Source organism: Corapipo altera, unplaced genomic scaffold (assembly GCF_003945725.1).
Source record: "Corapipo altera isolate COAL_440 unplaced genomic scaffold, ASM394572v1 2, whole genome shotgun sequence".
NCBI classification, from domain to species: Eukaryota; Metazoa; Chordata; class Aves; order Passeriformes; family Pipridae; genus Corapipo; species Corapipo altera.
Window position 1 is genome coordinate 3291399 of NW_020884890.1, and position 25981 is coordinate 3317379.

At 36.5% G+C, this 25981-nt stretch overlaps 1 protein-coding gene across 1 annotated transcript in view; it reads right to left on the reverse strand.

Annotated features, from left to right (window-relative positions):
• Positions 1-25981, reverse strand: part of EYS (eyes shut homolog) — an 853574-nt gene that overhangs the window by 336936 nt on the left and 490657 nt on the right. Inside the window, exons 31-33 of the mRNA XM_027644956.1 lie at positions 22260-22384; positions 18855-18979; positions 12205-12457 (exon numbers count right to left, since the gene is read on the reverse strand). Of these exons, the coding sequence (XP_027500757.1) occupies positions 12205-12457; positions 18855-18979; positions 22260-22384 (503 nt within the window). The remainder of the gene's footprint in view (positions 1-12204; positions 12458-18854; positions 18980-22259; positions 22385-25981) is intronic.

The window sequence follows — 25981 nt, forward strand, 5'->3', positions numbered from 1 at the left end:
AGAATTTTATTTCCAATATCAAAATCCTTTCTGCTTTAGAATAACTGGGAATATCAAGTAAAATGAACTTCTGCACACATGGACATTGCCAAGTCTAGAAAATGTTTAAATATTACTGGAACACTTTTGATGATTAGAAGGTAGAATATAGTTTTTAACTCAAAAGGGAATTTTAACTTATTACAGGTGAGTATCTATAACACGTTTTTTCTTAGAACAACGACATCCTACCTAAAATAGTAACATTATTTTAAAAGCTTAATCTCATTATATGTTTGGCAAATTTCTTGGAATCATAGAATGGTTTGACTTCAAAGAAACCTTAAAGATGATCTAGTTCCAACTCCCTGCCATGGGCAGGTGCACCTTTCATTAAACCAGGTTGCTCAGAGTTCCATCCAACCCGGCCTTGAACACTTCCAGGGATGGGGCATTCACAACTTCTCTATGCAACCTGTTCCAGTGCCTCATTTTCCCCACAGTAAAGAATTTTTTCTTAATACTAATCTAAATCAACGCTCTTTCAGTTTGAATTTATGCCCTACATGGTCTTGTCAATATTCTCTCTCCTTTCTTTTAGGTTCCCTTCAGGTACTGGAAAGCTGCAATTAGGTCACCCTGAAGCCTTCTCTTTTCCAGGCTGAAAAATCCCAATTCTCTCAGCCCTTCCTTCCTCAGAGGAGGGATGCTTCATTCCTCTAATCATCTACATGGTCCACCTCTGGACTTGCTCTAATAGGTTGATGTCTTTCCTGTGCTGGGATGTCCTTTTTGTGCTGGGATATAATTATCATATATATATCATAAGTATATACATATATATCTCAGAGGTGTATACATATATATATATATAAAATAAGTATATATATTTTTGCAACTAAATAATTTATTTTGCCATTTATACAAAGCATTATTTAGTACTGCAAATCACAATTGCCAGAAAAAAGGCTTTCATTGTAGATATATCCTTGTATGCAATCTCTTTGAAAAGTCTCCTTGTCAATTTCTGTGGGAAGAAACTAGTCAGTATATTCTACAGTCAGATGTTACAAAATACAATGAATTAGTTTCTCATAGCAGTTTTTAAAATGGTTAGTAAAAATATTGCCTGAAGTCATTATGATTCTGTTATATTTTTTGAGCTTTATATTTTTATGTTTTTTATGTCTGCTGATAACATAGGCAAAAAAAAGTGAAAAATCAAGGTTAAATATTTCTGAAATTAAAATGAGGTGACCTAATTTTAACAGACTGGCTTAATTCCTCTCAATTTCATTTGACTAATAGTGCATAATAAAATAAATGGAAATGTGAAGGAATGTCAGGAACATTAAATTATTAAAGGAGTATGCTTTCTTTAACCTCACTTTCTCTGAAGGCTCTAATGTCCATCACCTGATAAACACCACTTCTATGCTCTTCAGATACAGTGTAAATATTTTCAATATTGTGTATGTTACAATACTAAGAGGCTCATTAGATGTTATATACATCAGGGTGGTCTTAATCATTACAGTCTGTGAACTGTCATTCATTTACATGTTTAAACTTTTTATATACTATGATTTATAAACCACTATTTCACACTTTGTCAATCCCGTTTTCTTATAAATAGGCCATAGATGCTATAAGACTGGGGACTTGTCACATATTACATTGTGATACTTCTTTCAAATGAGTAAAATTCCTTCCCTCTTTTGTTCTGAAATGTGTCTTCCATATTTCACTGTAATTAGAAATATCATCTGAGATATCATTTTGCCTCCACTATCAACATTTCACTTATATCAAAAGAGATTCATATAAAAAACAGATTGAAAGCGATCCTCTGAAATTTTCAAATCATTCTGTATTGTTATGACAAACCAGATTACAGATTTGAAAGTATGACATTAACAAATGTTGATAGACTTTTTGTATATTTGTGCAATATTTAAACAGAAAAAAACCCATCATTTTCTACACAGATATAGAATTTTGGTGAGATAGATACTAAGGATTGTTGACCTTAGAACTAAATATTTGATGAAGAGAAGTTAAAAGGTAGTATTTTCAGAATAGACAAACTATTTTTCAGTATGATTGAACTAAGACCTGTTCATATTGGTACTGAGGAACATATTTGTCTATATCAGAAGTATGGAATGTGTACATGTATGGACATTTCTCTGTGTGTTTGTGAGTGTATTTTACAAGCCTTATAAACAACAGGGTATCTGTGTATACAATATATATAATCTACAAATGTAGATTTTTACATATCACTATATTCATAGAAACATGGAAATTTTTTGGGGTGGAAAAGACTTTTAAGACAATCAAATCCAACTATTAACCTAACACTGCTAAGTCCACTATTAAACTATGTCCCCAAGCATCACATCTACACTTCTTTTACATACCTCCAGGGATGGTGACTCAATCAACTCCCTGGCAGTCCATTCTAATGCTTGACAACCCTTTCTATGAAGAAGTTTTTCCCAATATATAATCTAAACCTCCCCTGGTGCAACTTGAGGGACAGGTGACCTGGGGAGAGTACAGGGATACAGTTCAAATGTGTAGGGATGGGGTCAGGAAAGCCAAGGCAAAGCTGGAACAGGACTTGGCAAAGGACATGAAGAATAAAAAGAAGAGATTCTGTAAGTAAATGTACATACCTAATACATAGAAATGAAAGATCAAGGAGAGTCTACCCTCCCTGATAAGCAAGAAGGGTGAACTGGTTGCAACTGATACGGAGAAGAAACACTATCTTGCCTCCAAGGATTTGCCTTTGTCTTGTTTAACACCCAGTTTGTAGCCTGAGGTGTGGGTTGTGCATGCCCTCAGTATCCAAAGACCACTCTGCATGTTGTTTGCAAAGCACCTTGCTGATTGTTTGAGCCATCAGCATTAACTGTCCAGTCTCTCACAGGATGGGAAGAGCGTGGGAATGAGTTTGTGGGCTATGACCTCCTCCTAGTCTTGTTTACTTCACCTTAAACCTGAGATGATTAGAAGATCTCATACTGTCTTTATCTTACCTCAAGTTCCTGTCAGGAGGCTTAACTCACAGTCCAATTCCCTGAAATCCAGGAGGCATATTCAGGTAGGGAGTGGGCTTCAGTGATCTTAACAATGTTTAAGCCATTAACCATTTCAGTTTCTCAGACAGGGTCCTTAGGAAACTGGCTGATATTGTTACCAAGCCACTATTAATGTATATGAAATGTCATGGCAGTCAGGTGAAGTCCCTGGTGACTGGAAAAAGGGAAACAATGCTCCCATCTTCAAAAAAAGGAGAAAGGAAGACCTGTGGAACTGCAGGAAAGGAAGACCTGTGGATCTACCCACCTCTTTGCCTGGGTAGATCGTGAGGCAGATCCTTCTAGATGTGCTAAGGCACATACAAGGCAAGGAGGTGATCCAAGGCAACCAGCACATCTGTACTAGAGCAAATAGTGCCTGATAATGCGGTGGCCTTCTATGATGGAGTGATTGCAATGGTCAACAAGGGAAGAATGACAGGTATCATCTATCTAGAATTTTGTAAGGCCCTTGATACAGTCCCACATGACATCCTTATCTCCAAAATGGAGAGACATGGATTTGGCGGATGGACTTCTCAGTGGATAAGGAATTGTCTGAATGGACGCAGCCAGAGAGTTTTGATCAATGGCTCAATGTCTGTGTGGAAAGCAGTCACAAGTGGTGCCCCCCACCACCAGGGAAGAGTGTTCTCCAGAATCCTCGTCAATGATATTGACAGTGAGATTGAGTGCACTCCCAGCAAGTTTGCAGATGACACACAGGGACCTGGTCAAACTTGTCCTTGTCATGAAGTCCATGGGAACTTCATGAAGTTCAACAAGCCCAAGGGCAAGGTGCTGCACCTGGGTTGAGGCAATCCCAGACATGAGCACAGACTGGGAGAAGAACTGACAGAGAGCAGACGGGCAGAGAATGACTTGGAGGTTCTCATGGATAAAAAGCTGGACATGAGCCAGCAGTGTACGCTCACAGCCCAGAAGGCCAACTGAGTTCTAGGCTGCACCAAAGAGTGGCCAGCAGGTAGAGTGAGGTGATTTTCCCCCTCTGCTCTGAGAGACCCCACTTTGAGTGCTGTATCCAGGTCCAGGGTCCTTAACACAAGAAATATGTAGAACTGCTGCAGTAGATCCAGAGGAGACCACAAAAATTATCAGAGGGCTGAAACACCTCTCCTACAAAGACAGGTTGAGAGAGCTTGAATTGTTCAGCCCGGAGAAGAAAAGGTTCCAGAGAGACCTCATTGTGGCCTTCCAGTATCTGAAGGGGGCTTATAAAGGGAGGGAGAGGGACTTTTTTTTACTGGCAGACAGTAGCAGGACAAGAGGCAGTAGTTTTGAACTGAAAGAAGGCAGGTTTAGACTAGATATTAGAAAGAAATTCTTTACTCAGAGGGTGAAGTACTGCAACAGGTTGTCCAGAAAAGCTGTGATTTCCCATCCCTGGAAGTGTTCAAGGGCAAGTTGGATGCAGCCCTGAGCAACCTGATTTAGTGAGTGGCATCTCTTCCCGAAGTAGTAGGGCTGGAACTAGATGATCTTTAAGGTTTCCTCCAACCCAAACCATTTTATGATTCTATGACTATGATTCTAAATGACAGAAAGTTGCTTGGTGAGCACGTCCTTCAGTACCCTTGGTGGATCCTCTCTGGTCCCACAGACTTGTATGGGGTAGCAGATCACTAACCATCTCCCATGAATACATTCATTTTGGTATAGACACTTAGAAAATATAAAATTATGTATAGTTTTTAAAGGAAAGGTTAATTTTAATATTTTTTCAACCTTTTCCTTGTTATGACACATATTTACTAGAATTCCCATAGATTTACCTATATATCTAGCTTGCTTAGAAGTCTGAGCACAAAGCAGTCAGAGTAAGAAATGCACTTAAAAGTTACAGACTATCAAAATGCTTTTGCCTGCAGGGCAGCAGGTTGCACTTAAGTAAAAGCAGAAGCAGGTCAGGATGGCATTAACACTTCTACGTCTTCTTTACCAGAGCTCTAGAGAGAATGACTGCTCGTGAAAGAGGTCTGGAAAGTTACCAGGTTCAAGCTTCTAGAAGTTACAAATATATTGCAAATAATAGAGCAGGGTTCAAAGCATTCAATTTGCATGAAATTCCATGTTAACCTACATAGCCAGTAACTTCACTATGCTAAAAGTGTTTCCCTCCTTGATGTAGCAGATATAACAAGATGTGTTTAAAAACAGCATGTGATTACAGCTACTGAGAACAGGGAAACTAAAATGGGCTGAATAATAATATGTCTGGCAGAACTGATAAAAGACAAAGTTTAAAGGAATCATGAGAGTGATGACAAATCTAGTGAATACAACATACACAGTTCAATATGATAAAGAAGAATTAGAAGGCAAAAAGTGTCACGTAATCTCAACATTCTTCAGAAACCCTGGTATACACTTTCCTATAATTAAATAGAATTTGATAAAGGAGAAAGTTGAAAAAACATTGCATTATGAAGGCAAACAGTGTCAAAACCAAAACTCTGAATCTTGCTTTCTGCTAAGAGTGTTTAACTAACAGCATCTTAACAAAATTTGGAATTTTTCAGAGCAAAATTTTAAACAAAATGATACTGCATATTAAGAGCTCTGCAGAATGTGCCAATTTGAGTATTATTAATAATATTTTCAGAACCTTCGTCATGTGACAGGTAGTCTTAAAGGAAATAATGAAATATTGAAGACATTTTAGGCAGTGGAAGTATGTGACTCAACAGAGGGATGAAAATCCACTTCAGTGAAGTATTTGTTTAATTAATTTTTTTCTCCGTAAGTAATAGAAGTAAATTCAGTTAGCTGCTGTATACTAGCTTCAGTTTCTCTGAGATATGCTGTTAACATCGATATCTGGTTCTACTGGTTTGGTCTTTCAAATGCCTTTGTGAGTTCCATCATCCACATACATTACATGAACAGAAAAGTTGACCCAATATTCAATTCCTTTACCAAAACCAAAGGCACAAATAGGAAGAATAGTATACATTGAGGAAAGGAGAAAAAACTTACATCCTATCCTAGAATAGATGTCTAAAGCAGATGATACCATTTCTCTTTGCTTACTACAGAGTGGTATAACTTACACAGACTAACTAATGGATATCTACAAGTAAGATTAATCCCACTCTTGGTGACTAGGTACTTGCACAGAAGTCTTTATAAGCAATGTCTGAAAAGCATTTCTCTCCTGACAATTACAGGGTATCACAGAATCACAGAATAACTGAGGTTGGAATGGACTTCTGGAGTTCATCTGATTAACCACATGTGCTCTACAGCAGGGTCAGTTACAACAGCGTGTTCAGGGCATTTTTCAGTTCATTTCTGAATGTCTCCAAGGATGGAAACTCTGCAATCTCTCTGGGCAACTGTTCCAATGTTTGTTTGACTGCCCTAACAGTGTAAAAATAATTTAAAAAGAAAAAAGAAAGAAAAGAAAAAGAACTTCTTAGTAACAACTAAAACATCAATGTGTTAACTACATTATTCTCATATGAAATTCAAAACACAGCACTGTACCAGATTCCAAACCAAAAATTAACTGTATCCCAACCAAAACTAGGATAGCACTATTTCCCCTTCATAGCCCCATGTGATCTATTCCCAATCACCTCCGTGCTCTTCCTTCCTTTTCAGGAATTGAAGTGAGTCTGGATACAAGAGTAGCATATGCTTCCTTTTAGTCACCAGAAACCTCTCCTGATCACCATGAGCTTTCAAAGACTACCAGGAAACCATCACAATGACTACAGCCAGCACCCTCAGCATTTGTGGGAGTGCCGCTGTTTCAGGTCCAAAAGGCACATGTGTCCACAATTTTATTAAATGTTCCCTCACCTCATCCTCATCAAGGACAAGCCTTCCTTGCTCCAGTATTTTTTATTGGTGTCAGAGAGTCCCAAAAGCCAGTCTTACCTGTAAATAATAAGCCAAAAAAGGCACCAAGCACCTTGGCCTTTTCTGAGTCCATTGTCTTTAGGTTCCCTGTCTTGTTCAGCATTTTCCTTAGACTTACTCCTGCTTCTGGATATCCTGTATGGAAGCCACTACTACAGAAGTGGTCTGTAAATGTGCAGACCAAATTTACTCAAATAGCCCTTCATTTTTAAAAATGGGTTTATTTTTTCAAGCTGGTAATAGAATACATTGTAGCATTTCAATCTAGTTCAGAAGTACCAAGTGAACAACTCATTACATGTCTTCACAATCTTTGGATAACTGTGGAAACTACCTCTAAAGATTTGAGTGGTTTTTTTTATTATCTTCTTGTTGAAGAGCTTTTGAAATTCAAAACTCATTATTATAATTGTGATAGGGAGAATATTCACATCAACATGAACATGGTCATATTACGGATTGGGTTATTAAACAGGCATACAGAATTTTGCAGAGTGCTAACAGACATTTCCATATGATTAAAAACTTAGATCATTCCCTCTGGTCACATGAAAGCATTTCTATAACTCTAAACAAATCTTTTTCTCAGAACAAATGTATTTACAAAATGTTATTTGCCAAGAGCAATGGTATGGCAGTGGAAATATATACCTGGAGGCTGGACCAAAGCATATATTTTTCTGCCAAATATGTCCCATCTTTCATAGGTCCTTTCTAGACTAGAGGTCTTTCTAGAAAAGGGGTCCCTGCTATTTTGAACTCTCTTAGAACTCGCTGTAATGTATGTACTCATTGTCAGACGAGAATAAGAATCATAAAATATGTGAAAAGTATGTTGTATCCAACTTTCAGAGAGTACAAATTATCTATGGTGGATCATCAGTATTTTTTCCCCAAGTTTAAGTAAGACATCAGGTCTAGTAAGTATAGAAGCTTGACACATTTCTTCTACTGCAGATACACCAATGTATTAAGGACCTTATTCATCCAAGGGTATTTCTCACTTGGTTTTTTAATAGTCCTATTTCCTCCTTTAAATAAGGCATATATGTGCTTATGCATCAAAACAAGGGCAAGTATTACTTTTGGGGATTCATTGTTCTTCCTCATCTATTCTTTCCACTACAATAAAAAAATAAAAAAAAATCCAGCCACAGAAAATAAGATATTTCCTTGCAGGTCATATCTTGATCAGTTGGGAATCCACAGTGGTATGCTCAGACAACTTGACCTCATGAGTACAGGCACAGTATTCTTCTGGCAGTAAGAATTTGATCTGTGTACCTGTGCATGCATACCAAGAATGAAACCTGTGTAGACAAGCATTCACAGAAAAAAAATCATTATTCTATAATCCAGAAAAATGTTTTATTTGTCTTTTGGCATCTTTTTACATATCTCTCATGGTCTAGACTACTTTAGTTTTTTCCTATATGATTTAAATCAATGATATAAAGTGATTTTTTTCCAACACAAACCTCCAAGTAAAAAATGAAAAGTAATTAAAAGTCAAAAACCTCTCCTTTGCTTTATGGGTATTCATTTTGTTTTATAAAAATGCAGCTTAAAAATGTAGTCCAAACCAATCAATAGTCCTTAATATTTAATTCTAGAATTTGTAAGCTTTTCTGTGTTCTTTTAATTTCCCAGATTTATTTCCAAAATGTTGTAATGTTTTTACAAAAGTTTTAAAAAAAATCCAGCTATTATCTGTCTCATTTTGGAATGAGAAGGGGCAAGTTAATTATACTATATAGAAAAAAATATTATCTCAGTAGCTGAAAATACATTTTTCTCTGTTCCTATTTTGCATTCAAAAATGCTAATAAATGTACTTATATACTGTACCCATAGAAATACCTCCTGAATTTATATATAAGTATGATGAAAGCTACACCTGAAATCCTGAAAAGATTACTGCAGTGAAGTGAAACTGTTCAGTTACTGATTGCCTTGTCAGCATTATAGCAGCCTCCAACCTGCTTCTATATAGATCTAGTAGTCTATGTGGCAGAACATGAAGAATAGCCACCCGTGTCAGGTACAGCAGCAGGTGCCATATCCATTGAACAGGCTGCTACCTGATTACAATAAATCTCTTTCAAGCTCCTGGCAGCTTTGACAGACACTCCACAACCTCAAAAAGTTGTCTGAATAGAAATGAGAAACTCAACACATAACATCAGCTGAAAAAGGCCAGAAACTGAATCTGATGCAGATGTACTGTGAAGTCTAGGTAAGACAGTGTTTAGACTCACGAGAAGTTCTTTATCATGCACAACAGTCATATGTTTCAGTACAGTATTGCTAATACACTTGTAAAGGTAGAACTTGAAATAGGATAACATGTATGTAAAGATAAATTCTCTGTCACTATAATTTTACAAATTTCTGTTTGTAAAGATGGAACTCGTGTCAATAAAACCAAGTAGGATACCTCATCACTAGGAGATTGGAAAAATGACAACTTTTCAGGGTACCCATCAGTAAGTCTATACCTGAAGTTTTTGTAGGAAGAAGATATATATCAAGAATAATTGATCAGATTATTTTCAAAAACATTTTAAGAGTCTCACCTACATTTATTAGTAGATGTGTTTTGAACTCAGAACTGCTATTTACTCTGTGGGTTAAAAGTAGTTCTTGAGATACACGACTCAGCTGAACATTTTAGACAGTATCCCAGCTTCATGAATGTCAGGTCTCTATACCTGGATCATGCAGTTCTGTCTCCAGTAATTGTTGAATTTCCTGTTGTCAACTGTTTAATAGTAGCTACTCATTTTGTCAAGTCTATATTTGTCTCTTTAAAGGATGTAGTGATGAAAATGATGATTATAAAAAGACAATCTTTGAAGGTAAAATAGTTAGACATATCAATCAAAAAATGGAAGATGAGTATGTGATTCTTGTGAAGGAAAAGAAAGAACAAGCAGTTCAATCAATTAGATATGTGTGTGCATTTCCTGTAGTGGCACGCAAGGATGTCAGTTCTGTGAATTTTGCTGATGTTATTTTGATGGATAAGGAAAATAAATACCCAGAAATAACACCAGTAGCTCCCATTATTGTGTACCAGCTGAGTACATCCAAAACATCTCATAAAATGGGGACTGTTTGCTATGCAGATCTTGGTCTGAGAATTCATCAGTTTTAATCATCATAGAACATATTGCACGTATTTAGCTTAACTCACTCGAAGAAGCTGTGATTTGATGCTTGTGAATCTTTGGATGATGCAGTAGTAATAGCCAGATATCCACTAGGAAGGGAATAAGAAATTATTAAAGGACTTTGTACAATCTCTACTGCTCTTCTGATGCCAATCAGAACACCTGCCAATTTTACATGATGCTTTCAAGGCCACCTAGAGACAATGGAAGCTGCACTTGCAGAATCAGTCTAAACTGATTCACAAGAAAGTAGTGACTGCCTATTTAATTCTGTTTCAGCCCTTGGTATGTTACTAATTACTGAACTCGTGTTTGTGGCAGATAAAGCAACAGTCTGGTGCTGCTCCAATGATGAGACTTGTGTAGTGAAAACAGAAAATGTCATTAAAGAACGAATGAGAAACATGATTGTATCATAATTATCCTGGGGAAGAGGTACTGACCTTAGAACTGTGGAAGTATTGGTAACCACACATGGTACAGGTGTGATATTAGACCTTTTTTCATTGAGACCTGAACAGTGGAACTAAAAAAGCAGGAAAAGAGAACACCTGTTGAGGTTGTTATCCTGAATAGTGTTGAAGAGTCTCCAGTGGCAACTAGTCCTCCTAATCCATAGTTTAGTTTAGCCAAAGGAGTGGTCAGAAGTATCCCACAGTTGAAAATATCTGCCCTTTTTCAGACCTTTAAGGATAAAAATGAAGAAAACTGACAACCAAAACCAAACAAAGCAAAAAAACCCTCTTATGTAAGAGAAAAGAAAAAAAAAATAACTTTGACCATGGGCTAAGTCTTCAGAAAATTACCTGGGTAGCAATACCAAAGCGTTATATAGAAGATAAACCCAACACTGCAAATCACATTAATAAAAGTGCGGAAGCAATTTTAGTGACATCTAGAGTTGAGTAAATGCAAAATTCTCGTTATTCATTTTCTTTATGAGGGCCAGTATCAGAACAAATAGCACTGTTCAGAACAGAAGTATTCACATTTTTAAATAAAACTGCAACTATGAAACAATATGAAATTAATGAATTATGAATGTTATCCATTGACAACCTCAGCATATTTTGGAAGATGTACAGATTTAACTGTATTTGCTAACTGCATTTCACTCAGTGTCATTACTTACATAAGAAGGAATATTACCTATTAAGAATGCAACAAAAGTTTAGATATACTCTGTACCAAAATCACACATTCACTAAAGCTCATTTACCCAATTTAAAAAAAACACACAAAACAACACAACAAAAGCCAGAAAAAAAACCCATACAAAAACCAAAGGGTATTTTTGCCTTCATTTTTTATACAAGAAATCACTTTATAGAGTGTATAAACAAAAAATTTGGAAACTGAAAGGATGTCTTATACACATGTTATCTTTATAATGCTATCTTCAGTAAAATGAACAGGCCACATTGAAGGCACAATCTTCATAATAAAATGTTTTACTTCTATTACTGTTGATTTTTCTGCAAATGTTTCCAAAATAACAGGAGATGCAATTTTTTGGCTTCCCAGAAATATCACTACAAGCAATTATAATGACAGAGACGATGAGAGGTTTGTCCCAGATGTTTTTAGTGAAAAAACATCTAGATGCACAGAAAAAGCACACTCGGTCAAGCACTCAGAAAACATGTGAACTAGAAAAGAAGAACTAAAGTCCCCATGGAGCCTGGTAAATGATCTTTCTGCTGCTGACTAGCCAAGGAAGAAGAGAAGATTGGCATTAGGATCAAATAGTACTGAACACAATATGAGACATATGAAATAGTACACTATAGCAAAGTAAACTAAAAACCGAGCTAAGAGAAAGTTCAATTTTCTTTACTGGATGCATAAGATGCTGGGAAAAATTCTTTTGAGAGAAAAGAGTAATTTTGCAATTATGTATAAATGCAATTCAGAACTGATGATGGAACAAATGAAAAAAAATAGAAGGCAGTACAGGAAGCAGAAAAAATCATTTCTAAGAAGAAAATTAATACATTTCCAATGTTCTTACTATTTTAAAAGCATTAACAAGGAAAGAAGTTTTATATATGCATTGCTCAGAAGCTCTTTTTACTTACCTTGGGACGCCTCTCCTGTATGAAAATCAGGTGAAACGTGTTTAGACCAAAGTTCCATGGACACAGCCAGGGCTGATGGAAGGTCATTGTCTAAAATTTCAGAAGGAAACACTCTGGCCACTTCAGTGACAGTTTTCTTGCTTTGGGATATAGTAGGTAAACAGGTGATATTGTTTATTCCATCAACACAAATAAACCCAGTGGAGCAGGACTGTATAAGACAATCATTATAATTAAGCTCACAGCTTCGTCCCTGAAAGAGAGTTTAAAAAAAAAAACAACAATTTTTGAAAGCAATTTGCATTTCATAGTCATGTCATTTAAAATTATTTCTTTCTTTTGATTCTAAAATGTTGTTTCCTTGTATTAAGCTCTTTATACTTTTGAAAGGATATCTCACAATGTGGAAAATATGCCTTAATTAATTTAATAATGTAATTGTATATTTTGAATTTTAACAGAGTTTTATTTTGACTCTGATTTACTATTACAAATTATCAATAAAAATAATTTCCCCACAGATTTGTAATTACCAAGTATCAAGGACAATGTCACCAGCAATAAAAAAATTTGGTTAAAATAATCAACTTTAGTTAGCATGTAGTTAAAGAAAACTTTGTACAATGGACTTAACTGTTTAAAAACCTATGGTTTGCTCTGATTTACAAACTAATATTCTTTCATTTTTGTACATTGTAGCTTTTTTTTTGTTGTCTGCTGTTACTAAATCCTCACACAGCATCTTGCTAATACATTATGCTCAGAGATAATGCTTAGAAAAGGAAAAATGTAGTGGCAGTCTCAAATTGGACCAGGCATTAATTTTCTATTTTTTATCAAGACTAACAATTCATGAGAAGCCTGAAATATCCTTCCTAGTAATAAACTAAAAATGTTCGTATTCAGTGGTCTGAAAAAAAGGCAAGACATAATGTATTTCTTTTGCCGCAATAATTATGTTAATTAAATGTATTCTTGAAGTGTGAAATAAATATATGCTGAAGTCAGGCCTGAATTCATTTTATTTTCACTTCTGTTGCAATGAACTAATAGGCTATGTGAAGAGATAGAGCTAAAAGCTGTCCCAGAAGGATCCTGCGTATCTGGATAGCTATTTAAAATACACACACTGCCATCCCTGAAAGACATTCTGACAACATATCATCATGACATAATTTCCAGCTGAATCTTCTCCTGCAACTGAAGCACATGTAAAAAGATCCAAGTCTTCTCTAGAGCTCAAGAGGCATGTGCTCATTACACACTTTCCATCACACAAGATGTTTAGTCTTGCTTGTCTAGCTGACTAATTATTTACACAGAACTTGAGACAATTTACATTTTCTGAGATCTCTGTCAACTCTATTTAATTCATTTATAATATTAAAAAACAATAGGAGGGGCAAGTGAGAGACAGGCAGAAATGTAGACATAAAATCTGCAATTACTTTTTGTACCAGTAGTTTAAATCACTTGTTGTTTAAAACAGAGGAGGATAAATTGAGGGGGTTTGGATGATTTAGATACATCCATGCTTGTTTCAATCAAGTTCTTAATTTGTTTTGGCAAGTAGATGGGTTATCTGGTATATTCAGGGCACCTTATAAATCACTCACTGGATCGGTATTCCAAAGCAGAAAGGAACGGCAAGCCAATTTATATGTCAATTTCCACACATTTCTTCCTTTCTCTCTTCTAATTCCACACATAGAACAAAAGATCAATTTCAGCAAACTCTTAATCTTAATCCTATAAAACTTATGTTTCATTCTTACTTTCCTTGTGACAGATTAGTACATTTTTATGACTACTACAGTTAATGGTGAAGAGCATTTTATTATGATTTTATGATTCATAGAAACAAAGCAGATGTGGATAACCTCCACTGTGCATGAAGGGTATATTAAATAGTCATAGATAAATTTGATAGCACTGAAAGTGCCTGTAAATGCTTTAACAATTTCCATGCAGGCAGATAAAATCATTTAGCTTGTGCAGATTTGTATTTAAAAGTAGTTATATATTATAGATGTTTTCACTTAAAAAGTAAACATCTATGTCATATACCACCAACTATGCTTTTCTTCTCAAAATTGATGAGAGATTTCATGATCCATACTATATGATCCATACTTCAAGTAGCAGTACAGACATAGACTACAGAAGACTACAGAAGATTTACCCTAACACACTGTAGCTGGAGTTCCTTGAACACTTATTTCTCTGGGAATTTCATAGTTTCTACTCCACACTTACTCATAGTTAGGGGTCTAACCCCATCAGAGCTTAACAAATATATCTCTTGAAATATTTAGAATGTAACTTCTTATCTTTCACACTGAAGACAGGTATGTTAAAATTTTTTCTGGGCAGTTCCCCACCATGTTTTTTCTCTACTATGGTCTTCCCAAAGCATACTGGAATTTGAGGAACTGAAGATGGAACAATGAATAATGGAATAAAAGCAAAAGATGATACATCTTAAATTCCAACTACTTCACAGGTTTTCTACTTTTCCTTCTGTAAGGGTTTGTTCTGCAACATACTGTACACTAAATGCTCAAACTATGTATTAATAGAAAAGCTGCCCCTATGGTTCAAATATCTATCTAGCCTCATCATCAGTGAGCTATTAATATATTCTTGGGTAAGAAAACAAGTAGAGTTTATATCTGATAACTCACCAAATACACCATTCTAACTTCTGGCAATAAGTAAATCATAGACTCCCTAAGCCAAGGTAATATTTAGAAGAGTAATTTGACTAACAGTGAATCTATCATCCTTCTGGACTCCATCCTTGAACTTAATTGTAATTTGGTCTCTACAGTATCATGCAACACTGACTTGTACCAATAAATTTTACACCAGTTAAAAAAATAGTTTCTATAAACAGATTTTAAGCTTCCTCCCTGATGATTTTATTTGGCATTTAGAAGGTTTTTTGTGAGACAAAAATACTAAAAAAATGTGTAACTGATCTTCTCAATTACAGTGGTTTATTTAGGATAAGTATGAATATTTAAAGAAAAAAAAATAGATTATTTTAGCTTGAGGTCTGACTGTTTTCCACATAAAAAGACCGTGTCCCTCCAATGATATATCCTTCATCATCACTTGACATTGTTTTGAATGCCAATCTGCTTTTGAAGACAAAAAGAGAGCAGTTGCTATGGTCTGTGGGAAGTATCAATGGTACCCATTGTACTCTGTAAGAAGCAGCCTACAAAAATAGTATTCATTTTTATGAGATAGTCTTTTTCTTCTCAGGATAGCTTGTCAGTAAATTTAGTCAGATTATTAAAATCCATTTTTAACCTACCAAGCCTTTATGGTAAAATATAGACTTTACAAAATTGTGGGCAAAGAGTCACTGAAACAGGGAAAAATTCCTGGTGGCTTGAACAAAGGACATGTCGGTCCTGTGCTAAAGAAAAGCAAGGTAGATCCAGGGAACCAAAGGTCAGTCAGCCTTACTTCAGTTCCTGAGAAGAAAGTCAGTGACACCTGGAAAACATTTTTAGGTATGGGAAGGACAAGAGGGTGATCAGGAATAGTTCACATGGAGCTATGAAGGGGAAAGTGCCTTACTGAGCTGATAACCCTATATGAAGAGATGAATGTCTTAGTGGATGAGAGGAAAGCAGTGAATGTTGTCTATCTTGAGTTTACTGAGGCTTTCAACATTATCTGTCCTAACTTCCTCATAGACAAGCTGACAAACCGCGGATGAGTGGACAGTGAGAGAGACTGAAAACACTGAACTGCCACGCTCAAAGGGCTGTGTTTAGTGATCAGCAGCAGGAAGTCATGCTGGATGTCAATAATTAATGGTGTATCCCAAGATTTCATACTAGGTTCTGCACTAAAGTCTTCAGTACTGGAAGACAGGACAGAGTACACCCTCAGCAAGTTTTCATGTGTTACAAAACTGGGAGGAACTGTTGAAATACCAAATGAGTTTGCTGACATTTATACTGACCTCAAGAGGCTGAAGAAGTGTGCCAACAGGAACATCAGGAAACTCAGTAAAAAGAAATGTAAAGTCTTACACCTGGGGTGGAATAATTCCTTGCATCAGTACATGCTCGGGGCTGACACACTAGAAAATGGGTTTGGAGAGAAGCACAAAGGGGTCTTGGTGGATGACAAACTGCAAGAGGGAGTAATATGCACTTATAGCAAAGACTGACAAAATCCTGGGCTGCAATAGGAAAATCATTCTCCCTTGGCTGATGGAGTTTATCCCTCACATCTACTCAGTACGGGTGAGGCTACATCTGGAATAGTGGATCCAGTTCTGAATTCCCCAGTTCAAGAGAGATATGAATCCACTGCCATATTCAAATTGACCTTTATCTTCCCTCTGTAATTCTCCAGAGGAATTTGAGTAAAATCTACTTTATTTAGAGAAAATCTTTGCCTCCACAAAATCCTTTCTGTGTCAATTCTACAGGGATACCTTACATAAAGAACTTACTGGTCCCAGAATTATGATATTCATTATAGGCAAGTAGAGAAACTGATAGTCTCTAAATCTAGAATAAGGGGTTATTCTACTTTTTCTCATTTACATTAACACTGGAAGTGAGTCCTAGCTCAAACAAAAAAAAATATAGGGATACTTTCCCTCTTCTGGGTTCAGACATATTTAGTCCTCTGAAACTTGTCATGATATTGAGATTAATGAAGGTTACATTGAATCCTTTCTCCACATTTCGGATTGTGGTTGATGTGGATGCAGACTTAGGGAATTCCTAATCTCTTATTCTGCAAGCAAATGTAAACTTCCTGAACATATGGTGGTTTCATTACCTATAAAGGTTTACATTATTTGGTGCCGTGTTTATACCACACAAAGACAGCCCTTTCATTTTTTGCTGGTGATGAGCAACTGGGTATGAAGTTTGTTTAGCATTTGAAGTTCCACTCTGAATGTTTAAGAGGTGTGTGTGAAGAAAGTCTTAGAAATGTCCTGTGATAAAAGCATTAACACAAGTGTCTTCTGGTATTTTAGAACTGCACATATTGTTGCAAAGACCTTAATTAGCCTCAGCATTTTCTGCAATCCATCTCTAAAACCTCTTCCTTCACTGGTTCCCTGTGCTCAAGGTCTGATTAACTGTGTAACTTTGGATCAACCTGCAGTGAAAACAGCTGAGCTGTGAGAAACGTGTGAGATTTCTCATCAGGGCCCTTCATATCTGAGCTCAGAAGCTGCGTTAAGCTCAGGTCCTTGCTCTTGGTCCTTCACTGATCTTACAATGAAACTTAAATTCACTACAGTAAGCCCAGTACTTTACTGATCCTTATCTTACCTTGCTTCTGTGACTTCCTGGCTTAACATTAGAACTGCTTCGTGATCATGAATTTGTCTGGACGTCTGAAATTACATTTTGTCACTGGTCTTGTTTTGCTGTCATTGTTTGGGTTCTGGGAGACTTCAACCCTTTCCTACAAGATCATTGCCCCTGTCTATCTCACTGCTATCCCTGGCTCCTGTCCTGTCTTTTCCTGTGGAGCAGCCTGCATGACCCTTGTCCTCCTTGACATGTGCTAGTATGTACTGGGGATTTCCTTGAGACAAGGGACATGGGGCAGAGATTAATATGGCACCTGAAAAGAGCTGAAGACAGAAGTATTATTTACTTTTTCAAAAAACTTTTCCACTTCATTGCATCAGTAATTTTTTTCCCTCTCTGACAGTAAATAAGAATCTTCTACTGTAGAAAGAAGCCTTGAAACTTGCTGGCATCTGAAAAGTTACTAATTTTCTTTTTTGACTTTGTTGCAGAGTCACTCTGAAAGTAAATATGAATCTTACTTGCAATATTCTGTTCCTTCTATTTTACAGATGTAAATACACCACATACGTGGTGCATAGATAATAAACCAAGCATCACTGCCATAATTTATAAAGAAAAGATATTAAAATAAACATTTCAAGCTTGGAGTTGTAGAGATAAGAATTTCTGAAGTAAGAAAAAAAACTTAAAAATCATGTACTCCTTTCTCTTCTTGCTACTTATCTCAAACTATTAAATAGTATTATTAAACTAAGCTTGAACTGTGACGAGGTAAAGCACAAGTTCAAATTGTAGGAACCAATTGCGTGCCTTCAAGTACAGAAAACTGTCATAAGAAAAATGGTGGCAGTGTGGAAATTTCAACTTTAGTTAAATACAGTGCTGGCATTTAGCCACTCTCAAAGTATTATAGAAAAACATAGAACTAAGCCACACAAGGTCAAGCATTCAAAGGAATTTTTTGATTTAGTTTCAGGGAACTCGTTTTCAAAATACCTGTCAAGTGTGAGTTAAATCAGTATGTAAAAACAATAATTGCTATACAAGATAAAAATATTAATTGTTATGTATTAAAAATTAATAAGTGTTTAAAATATTAACATGGGTGACTAACAAAGACATTACATATCACATTTTTCCACTTTTTGTTGATATTGGGTAACTACTTCTCCAGAACATCAGAGCTTCTGTAGTAAAACAAATAAAAGAAACAACAACAACCAAAATACTCAGAAGGGTTGAGTTTTATCTGAGTGAGGTTAAAGAGAAAGGGATTACATTATTTTCTGTGCAACATTGAATAATCGGGTTAAGGAAAGAATAAAAAAAATTTCAGCATCTCACCACAAATCCTGGCTTGCAAAAACAGGAATAACCAAAGCTAGGCTCCTTCTGAACACAGATACCATGTATGCAGGGGTTGGATATGCACTCATCAACATCCAACTCACAATGGAGGCCTTCCCATCCTGTCAGAAAAAAAAAAGAAAAACAAACCCCATTAGTCAGATTACTGGCAATTTTATTAATATGCATATCTTGTTAAGATCTCCTTTACCACTAAGCACACCCCATAAATGAGAGGCCAAATACTCATCCGGAAGCTGTGGTTCAGATCATGTAATTTAAGCCTGTCTTGAACTTGCTCTGTGGAAGCTATGCCAAACTGGAGGTAGTAAATTTGCTAGGTAAACACAAACCCAAAATTCTGTAAAATATGGCTAGTTATTGAAGAACACAGACTTTCTGCCACGATACTCCCAGTTCAGATTTGGGTTTTTTTCTCCAATTAAATTTTCCTATTTCTAAACGAACAAACAAACAAAGAAAACCCAACAGACTCATTACCCCCTCAGCAGTCCTCAGCTAATACAAATCTAGTTGCCCCTGTTCAGCCTTTGCTTCCCAGCAGGCATCAAATGGATCTACCTGCCTGCCCAGCTAAAGACTTCATCCATGCACCTGCTATTAGTTCCAACGGCTGCTGGTGTTGCTTTTGAGCTCCCTGAGACGCTGTTAGAATAGAGTTTACATCTCTCCATGCTGCTTCCTCACCTGAACAGCCTGAAGCTGCAGCCACAGATCCTGAATATGCATCTATTATTCTATGGGACAATAGCTGACAAAATTCATGATCCATTACAGAATGCATTTGTCAGAGCTAAATCAATTCCCTTTCCTGGTATGACATGCTGTCACCACATGCTTTACTTTGTTCTCTGGAGGTTTTCAGGAAGCTGTAATCATCTACCTTGTTCCTATTTTTGTCTTGGTACCATCCCTGTTCCATTTTGTTAAATTGCAACAGGGAATCTGCTGCAGAGTATATCAGACTATCTATCTTGTGGAAAGTTCTTTCCCATAGTTGCTTTTACAGATCAAAAAATCCTCAATCCCAGCCCTGTATTTCTATAGGTGAAGCTTAGAAGAGAAATCCAAGACCTATAATATGGGAAAAGTAGTAGCCTGCAAATAGATTTTTTAATAACTATTTCTACTTTCTATCTCCAGATGATAATTTTTCTTCAATCTCTTTCTTCAGTTGTGCAACTTTCCAAAAAGCTATTCCTCCCAAAGGTTCCCCGGCCTCTCCAAATTCACTCCTTTTCTGAGCTGTAACCTTCTCACTTTCTCAGTTGTATCAGAGACTCAAATAACATTTGCAAATACCATATTAATTAAAAGAAGCAAGATACATAAAAAATATGCATCTTCTTAATGCATGTGGTTCCTTCACTGTGTCTTTTCCTGGTGGAGAAATAATCTAGAGATCTTTCACCCCTACTAATAAATGTTATTATTAAATGGAATATAAAGGTTCTCCTACTTATACCAAACATTTTCACGTAGAGTTGCATAGAGACAGCAGTGACAGTTCTTGGCTAGCAAGCAATTTTTGAATGCCTATATACAAATATATTTAAAGTATTACTTTAATAAGCTTTAAAAAGGAGAAAAAAATTGAAATTGGCAATGTATTCTGTATGAGGCACTGTAATGACTAAAAAATATATCTTTTAAGTTTTTAAGTCGTCTGTATTGGTGAAGGGGTATATGGCCATATGCAGTACCAGGTAGAGTGAGAGGACATACAGTTTAATCCATGTGGAATTTTCTCCATATGCTGAGAAGACCCAGAATGGGTCTTTATTATCATGAATTTGACCTTCTGTATGGCAAAGTCCAGAAATTTTTCACTCATTGGTTCATAAATCAGGAGTATACCGTTTTTCTGAATCATCGAATATCTCCTTGACATTAAAAAAGTTGCTATGAATGTATTAAGCTTTAAGCAAGTTAGTCCTAAACATAATCAGGCTCCAGTAAGCCAAAGATACTTGGATTTAAGTCTTACATATCAGAGTATCATTCCTTAGTACCAATTAAACAAATGAATAAATTGCCAAATTGGTTCTCATTACACACATGCTCTCTTTTGCTTCAATATCTTCCATACTTTTTTTAAAAAAAATTCTCTTACATATGTTTTGCAGTTTTACATACTGCACTAGGGACAATTCAGAATGAAAAAAAAAAAAATATGTTATTATTCAATTCCCTATGTGCTTTTTTTTAAATGTAGAACAAGTATGAATAGAAATTATGTAAACAGATTGCTAGAAAGACTGCAGAAAAGTGTGATATATATGGTCACTTGACTTCAGGAGAGTTTTGCAAGATCTTTTCACTTGTAAATTCTAATCAAGAAGGTGAACATACTTCAGTACAAAGGAAGTAAGTAGATCAGGTGCATGAAGATATCAGGAGTTAATAGAATCACTCAGAATAATATCATTCAGAATATTTCTAAATAATCTCTAAAATAATAACTAAGAAATCCTGTGTCAATACTATTAAAGAAATTATTCAGCAGTGTTGGTCTATACAATAGTAAATTATAGACTTAAACTGAAAAACTAAAGTTTCAGAGGTAGGTACTCATAAAATTCTTAATTTAATAGTAACATGTGGAGCAGAATGTTACTTATGGATATGGACCAGAAATACTACTTTTGTTGCCAAAAGGCTTTTTGTTAATAGAAATGACAAGAGATTGTGAGTAGTCCAGAACAGATTAAATTTGTAATTGTGTGACAATGCAGGCTGACTGTGACTTTTGCTTTTGTATAGATGCTAAATCTCTTATACTTTCCTAAGTCACCAGATCTGTTTTAGTTGATCTATGTTACCATAAGAAAAAAGCTCCCACTTTTTAAGAAAGTACCTTTTTTCATTCTATTTGTAATAGTTAAAAAAATTCCTTTTAATCCCTGCCAGTGGACATAAGTATGATATGTCTTACAGCAATAATAATAATAAGAGCAATATTATTATTATTAACAATAACAAAAACAATAATAGTTAAAATGTTCTGAATTTCTTTTCAATTTTCTTTTTTACTCTTATGTTACAAGTAGTTAAATTATCTAGCCATTAAACAGTACCTACTTGGCTGCTTGGTAAGTTATGTTAGAAAAGATCATAAAAAATAAACCTAGCTCTAGGTCATTCTTCTGGCTAACTCAGTGAGTTGGTTTTAGTTTTAAGCCCTTCGAACATGCTTATTGCAATAGTTAATTCTCTTTAGATTTCATTCAAAAATCTTACCAAAGAGATGGTCAATCTTTTTGTACCTTATAGGTTAAATACAAAAAAAGAGCTTGATATAATTTAACAATTTTTCTCAGTATTAACACTGATAATTAAAAACTATCATTGTTTAAGACTGCTCTGTCACATAGCAATTACCTTGTGTACATTTACAAGTGTATCCATTGATATGATCTTCACAGGTTGAGCCATGTAGACAAGGTGATGAATTACACTCATTAACTTCTATTTCACAAAACTGTCCAGAAAATCCAGCAAGACACCTGAAGCAAACAACATTCCAAAGTGTTATACTGTGCATAAACATGGTATAAAACATACCTTGTGTGGAAACAATGTGTCTAATGTATGTGCATTAACAAGACACAATCTCATATATTCCCTTTTGTTTTAAGGAGTATTTTGCTGGAACTCTTCCAAGTTTCGTGTTGCAACCTATGGTCTTTTAGGGGATTTATGATGGCAAAACCCATCCATGAATTTCACATCTGGATCATAATCAAACATAACAGTCTCAATTACATTTTACTGTTTTTAGCAAGCTGAATACAAACCTTTCTTAAAGTACTCTTGGGAGACTACCTACTGAAATAGTTTAGCTAAGTAACCAGAGTCTATGTTTGTAAAAATTGCTTGTTGACAAATATTGCACTATGTAAACTACAGCATAAAAGATAACCTTCAGGGACAATGGTTTCATTATTGTTCTAGATATCAAATATTAGCCATCTTGAAAAAACTCTTCTGTAGTTTTGTGGTTGTAAATTCTATGGGATAATTGATATCAAAATAGTTCCATATAATTTCAACATACAATACTCACAAGACCTTTAATGAAGTTCAGAAATTCTACTAATCTCATTATTGAAACACATCTTTGCACAGTTTTACTGATATATGCAAATATGTTCTGAAAAACAGGGTCCCATAATGGTATTTACATGTACTATTTTGAGATGCATTATACATAGGTATATTTCACGAGACAATGTATTCAAAAACTCCTGTTACTAACTGGGTGGTGCACATCTTTTGTGTTGTCTTCGCTCTAACGAAAAACATAAAAGTTTATGGCCCACTTAGAGAAAGATGAGTACATGAACAATTTACCTTTGAGTAAATTCAAACATTCATGTCACCTACTCCTTAAGGTGTGAATACAAAACATATCATTAGAATGAGGTACCTGCAGTGTCTACCTTAAGCTTTCCAGACCCTGAAGCAAAAGAGGAGGAGGATGGACCATGAAACAGGTATGCCTAACACGTCCTGAAGGATCATTACACTATGTATCAGTAATTATGTTTTGGTTTATTTTTGCTTTGTTTGAGCACATTTTTTTTTATTTTTTTTATGAAATAAACTCTGGATAATTAGAATTTGGGCCCCGTCTACCCCTCCGGCTTCTCTCTCTCTCTTACACACTCTCACACACTCTACCAACAACTTCCGGCTATTGTTGATATCTAATTTTCACAGGAGCAAAAAAGAACAGCTCCAGTCGGTCCCTCAGGGGGAACTCTCCTGGGACCAATCACCTCTAAGCCACCCCTCCTTCTGCACTGACCTTGGTCTACACTGTTGTTCACGTGTTCTCACTCTGTTCTTCCCTGGCTGGAATTCTTCACAAAGCAACAACCTTCTGTTCTTAAATATGTCATCACAGAGGCGTTACTATCACTCCTAATTGTAGGAGCCAGTTCTTTGCCATTTTTAACCTGCATATGGCATTATCTGCAAATTGTGATGAAATTATACTTACAAACTTTCTATTTTGCAGTCATTCCTCACTTCCTACTAATCTCATCTGGAATGGAAGCTCTATCTTTTACTACGAATACAAGAGTTTATTTATGTCCTCCAGGAAGCTAACAGGCACTTACCCTGGTTGTGAGAAGCACAGTTTCAATAGCACCTATATTAAGTATCACCCGCCGGAACTTCTGCGTGGCCATGGGGGTCCCCCCCGCCAGAACCCCTGTGCGGCACGGGATTGCCCCCAGGCCCATGTAGGGCCACCCCCGGCGGGAGAAAGGAGAGAGGGAGTTTCGCTGGCATGGCTTTGCACCCTTGTGGGAGAGGAGAGGGGAGGCCTCAGAGCACACAGAGGTTTGTCGGTCTGGTTTGGGGGAGGGGAAAGGTGTTGGGCGGGCAATGGGGGTCCTCGGACTGGCAGGAGGGTGGGCGGGGCAGCCTTGCATGAAGTGTCACAGGTGAGCGGTGCGTGGGAAGATATGAGGTAACACGGTGGGCGGAGGATAAGGTCAGGGTGGATAATGGTTTCTTCTGGACCTTGAGAGTCTTGGCTAGGCTAGGACCTTGAGAGGTCCTCGAGCCCCGGGTGGGTATGGGGACCAGAATGGTTTGTTCATTTGTTTGTTTTTGGCTCACCTGCGGCTACTGCCCATGTTCAGTATGTTCTGGATATATTTGTTACATCCTGAAAGGGTGGTCAGGACAAAGGGTTGTTCCTGGGTATTTCCTTGGGATTGAATATAGATAGGTCGCAGAAAAGTAGGAAGTGAAAGCCTTGCCCTAATTGTTTTAATAGGAATGTAGCCTGTGTACCCCTATGTGGTTGCGAGCTATGCTGGCGATGGTACATGCCTTCTGTAGGGTCGCTCATGCCAGACAGGTCAAAACTATAGGGTCAGATACAATACATCCTTGGGCAGAATATGCTCGTTAGCCTTCTGGCAGTCATCCTAGGAGAAGGACAACTCTAATCCCAAACCGGGGCAGATGGAGCTCGCTTAGCCCTGTAAGGCCATCCATCTAAGAGAAGATCACGCTAATTAAACCTACATCCTGAGGACCTCACTACCACCGTCCAAACTCACTCGGCCCCAGTAGATGAACCTTTAGGATTAAAGGGTGGGTTCAGTTCCGCGCATACTGCATCTCACCTAATCCATTGCACAGCCCCTCCCAAATTTTTGTTCGTGAAGCCTAGCCATGATGATGATGATATTAAGTATCACAATAAAAACCTGAAACTAGAGGAGGACCCATACCTCTAAGTGTCTAAACAACCTTGTATATACACAGGTTTTGAATCAGTGGCCAATTTTCAGCTATTTGGTAAGACCTATCTTACACCTAAATTAAACCCTAGTCATCTAAGAAACCTGTGAGTCAAAATGGTCCTGAAGTGTAACTATAACATTTAGGTATTTCCAAAATGTAATTAATTCCTAAATCAGGAATAAGGTTCGCTGATCATTTTAAAGGTGCTTCCTCTTTATGTTTGTACTTTGGGCTACTGGCTGATATGAACACAGAATATATAGTAATGTATATATTTTACAGATTAGTTTGTTTGTCAACAATTATAGTACTGAATATAAATCTTGAGAGAGAACAGATGGGACATTTAAGAGAGAGTAAGAATGGAAACAAAACAAGAAGCTGGGAATGTATAGAGTAGGAAAATACAAAGATCAAACCAGCAGACATCTTTGAACACACGAGAGTCACTGAAGAAAAGGGAAGTAAACTTTAAAAAGTCTGTGTTCTGAAATTTTATTTCTGTGACAAAACACAAAAAGGTGTCAAGAGAAAGAAGAGAAGGGTCAAGTCCTGCCCTTTGAATGACAAAAGTTGCCGGGGCACTGGCCATCTGGAGCTAGGAAGAGCTGGTACCCTAGTCATGCTGTATTAGAACTATGACTTTTTTTATGCCCATTTCATCTGAAAGTCAAAAAAGCAAAAACTCTGGGGCATATGCTTTATGTGCTTGTAAATACTAACTTCCTCATCCTCAGTATCGGTCTCCAGTAATTAGAGCTAATCTACCTTAGACTTTCTCTTCCTTTCCTGTACCCCTACACTTCTGGAGGGTGTTGAGAGTGATAACGCAT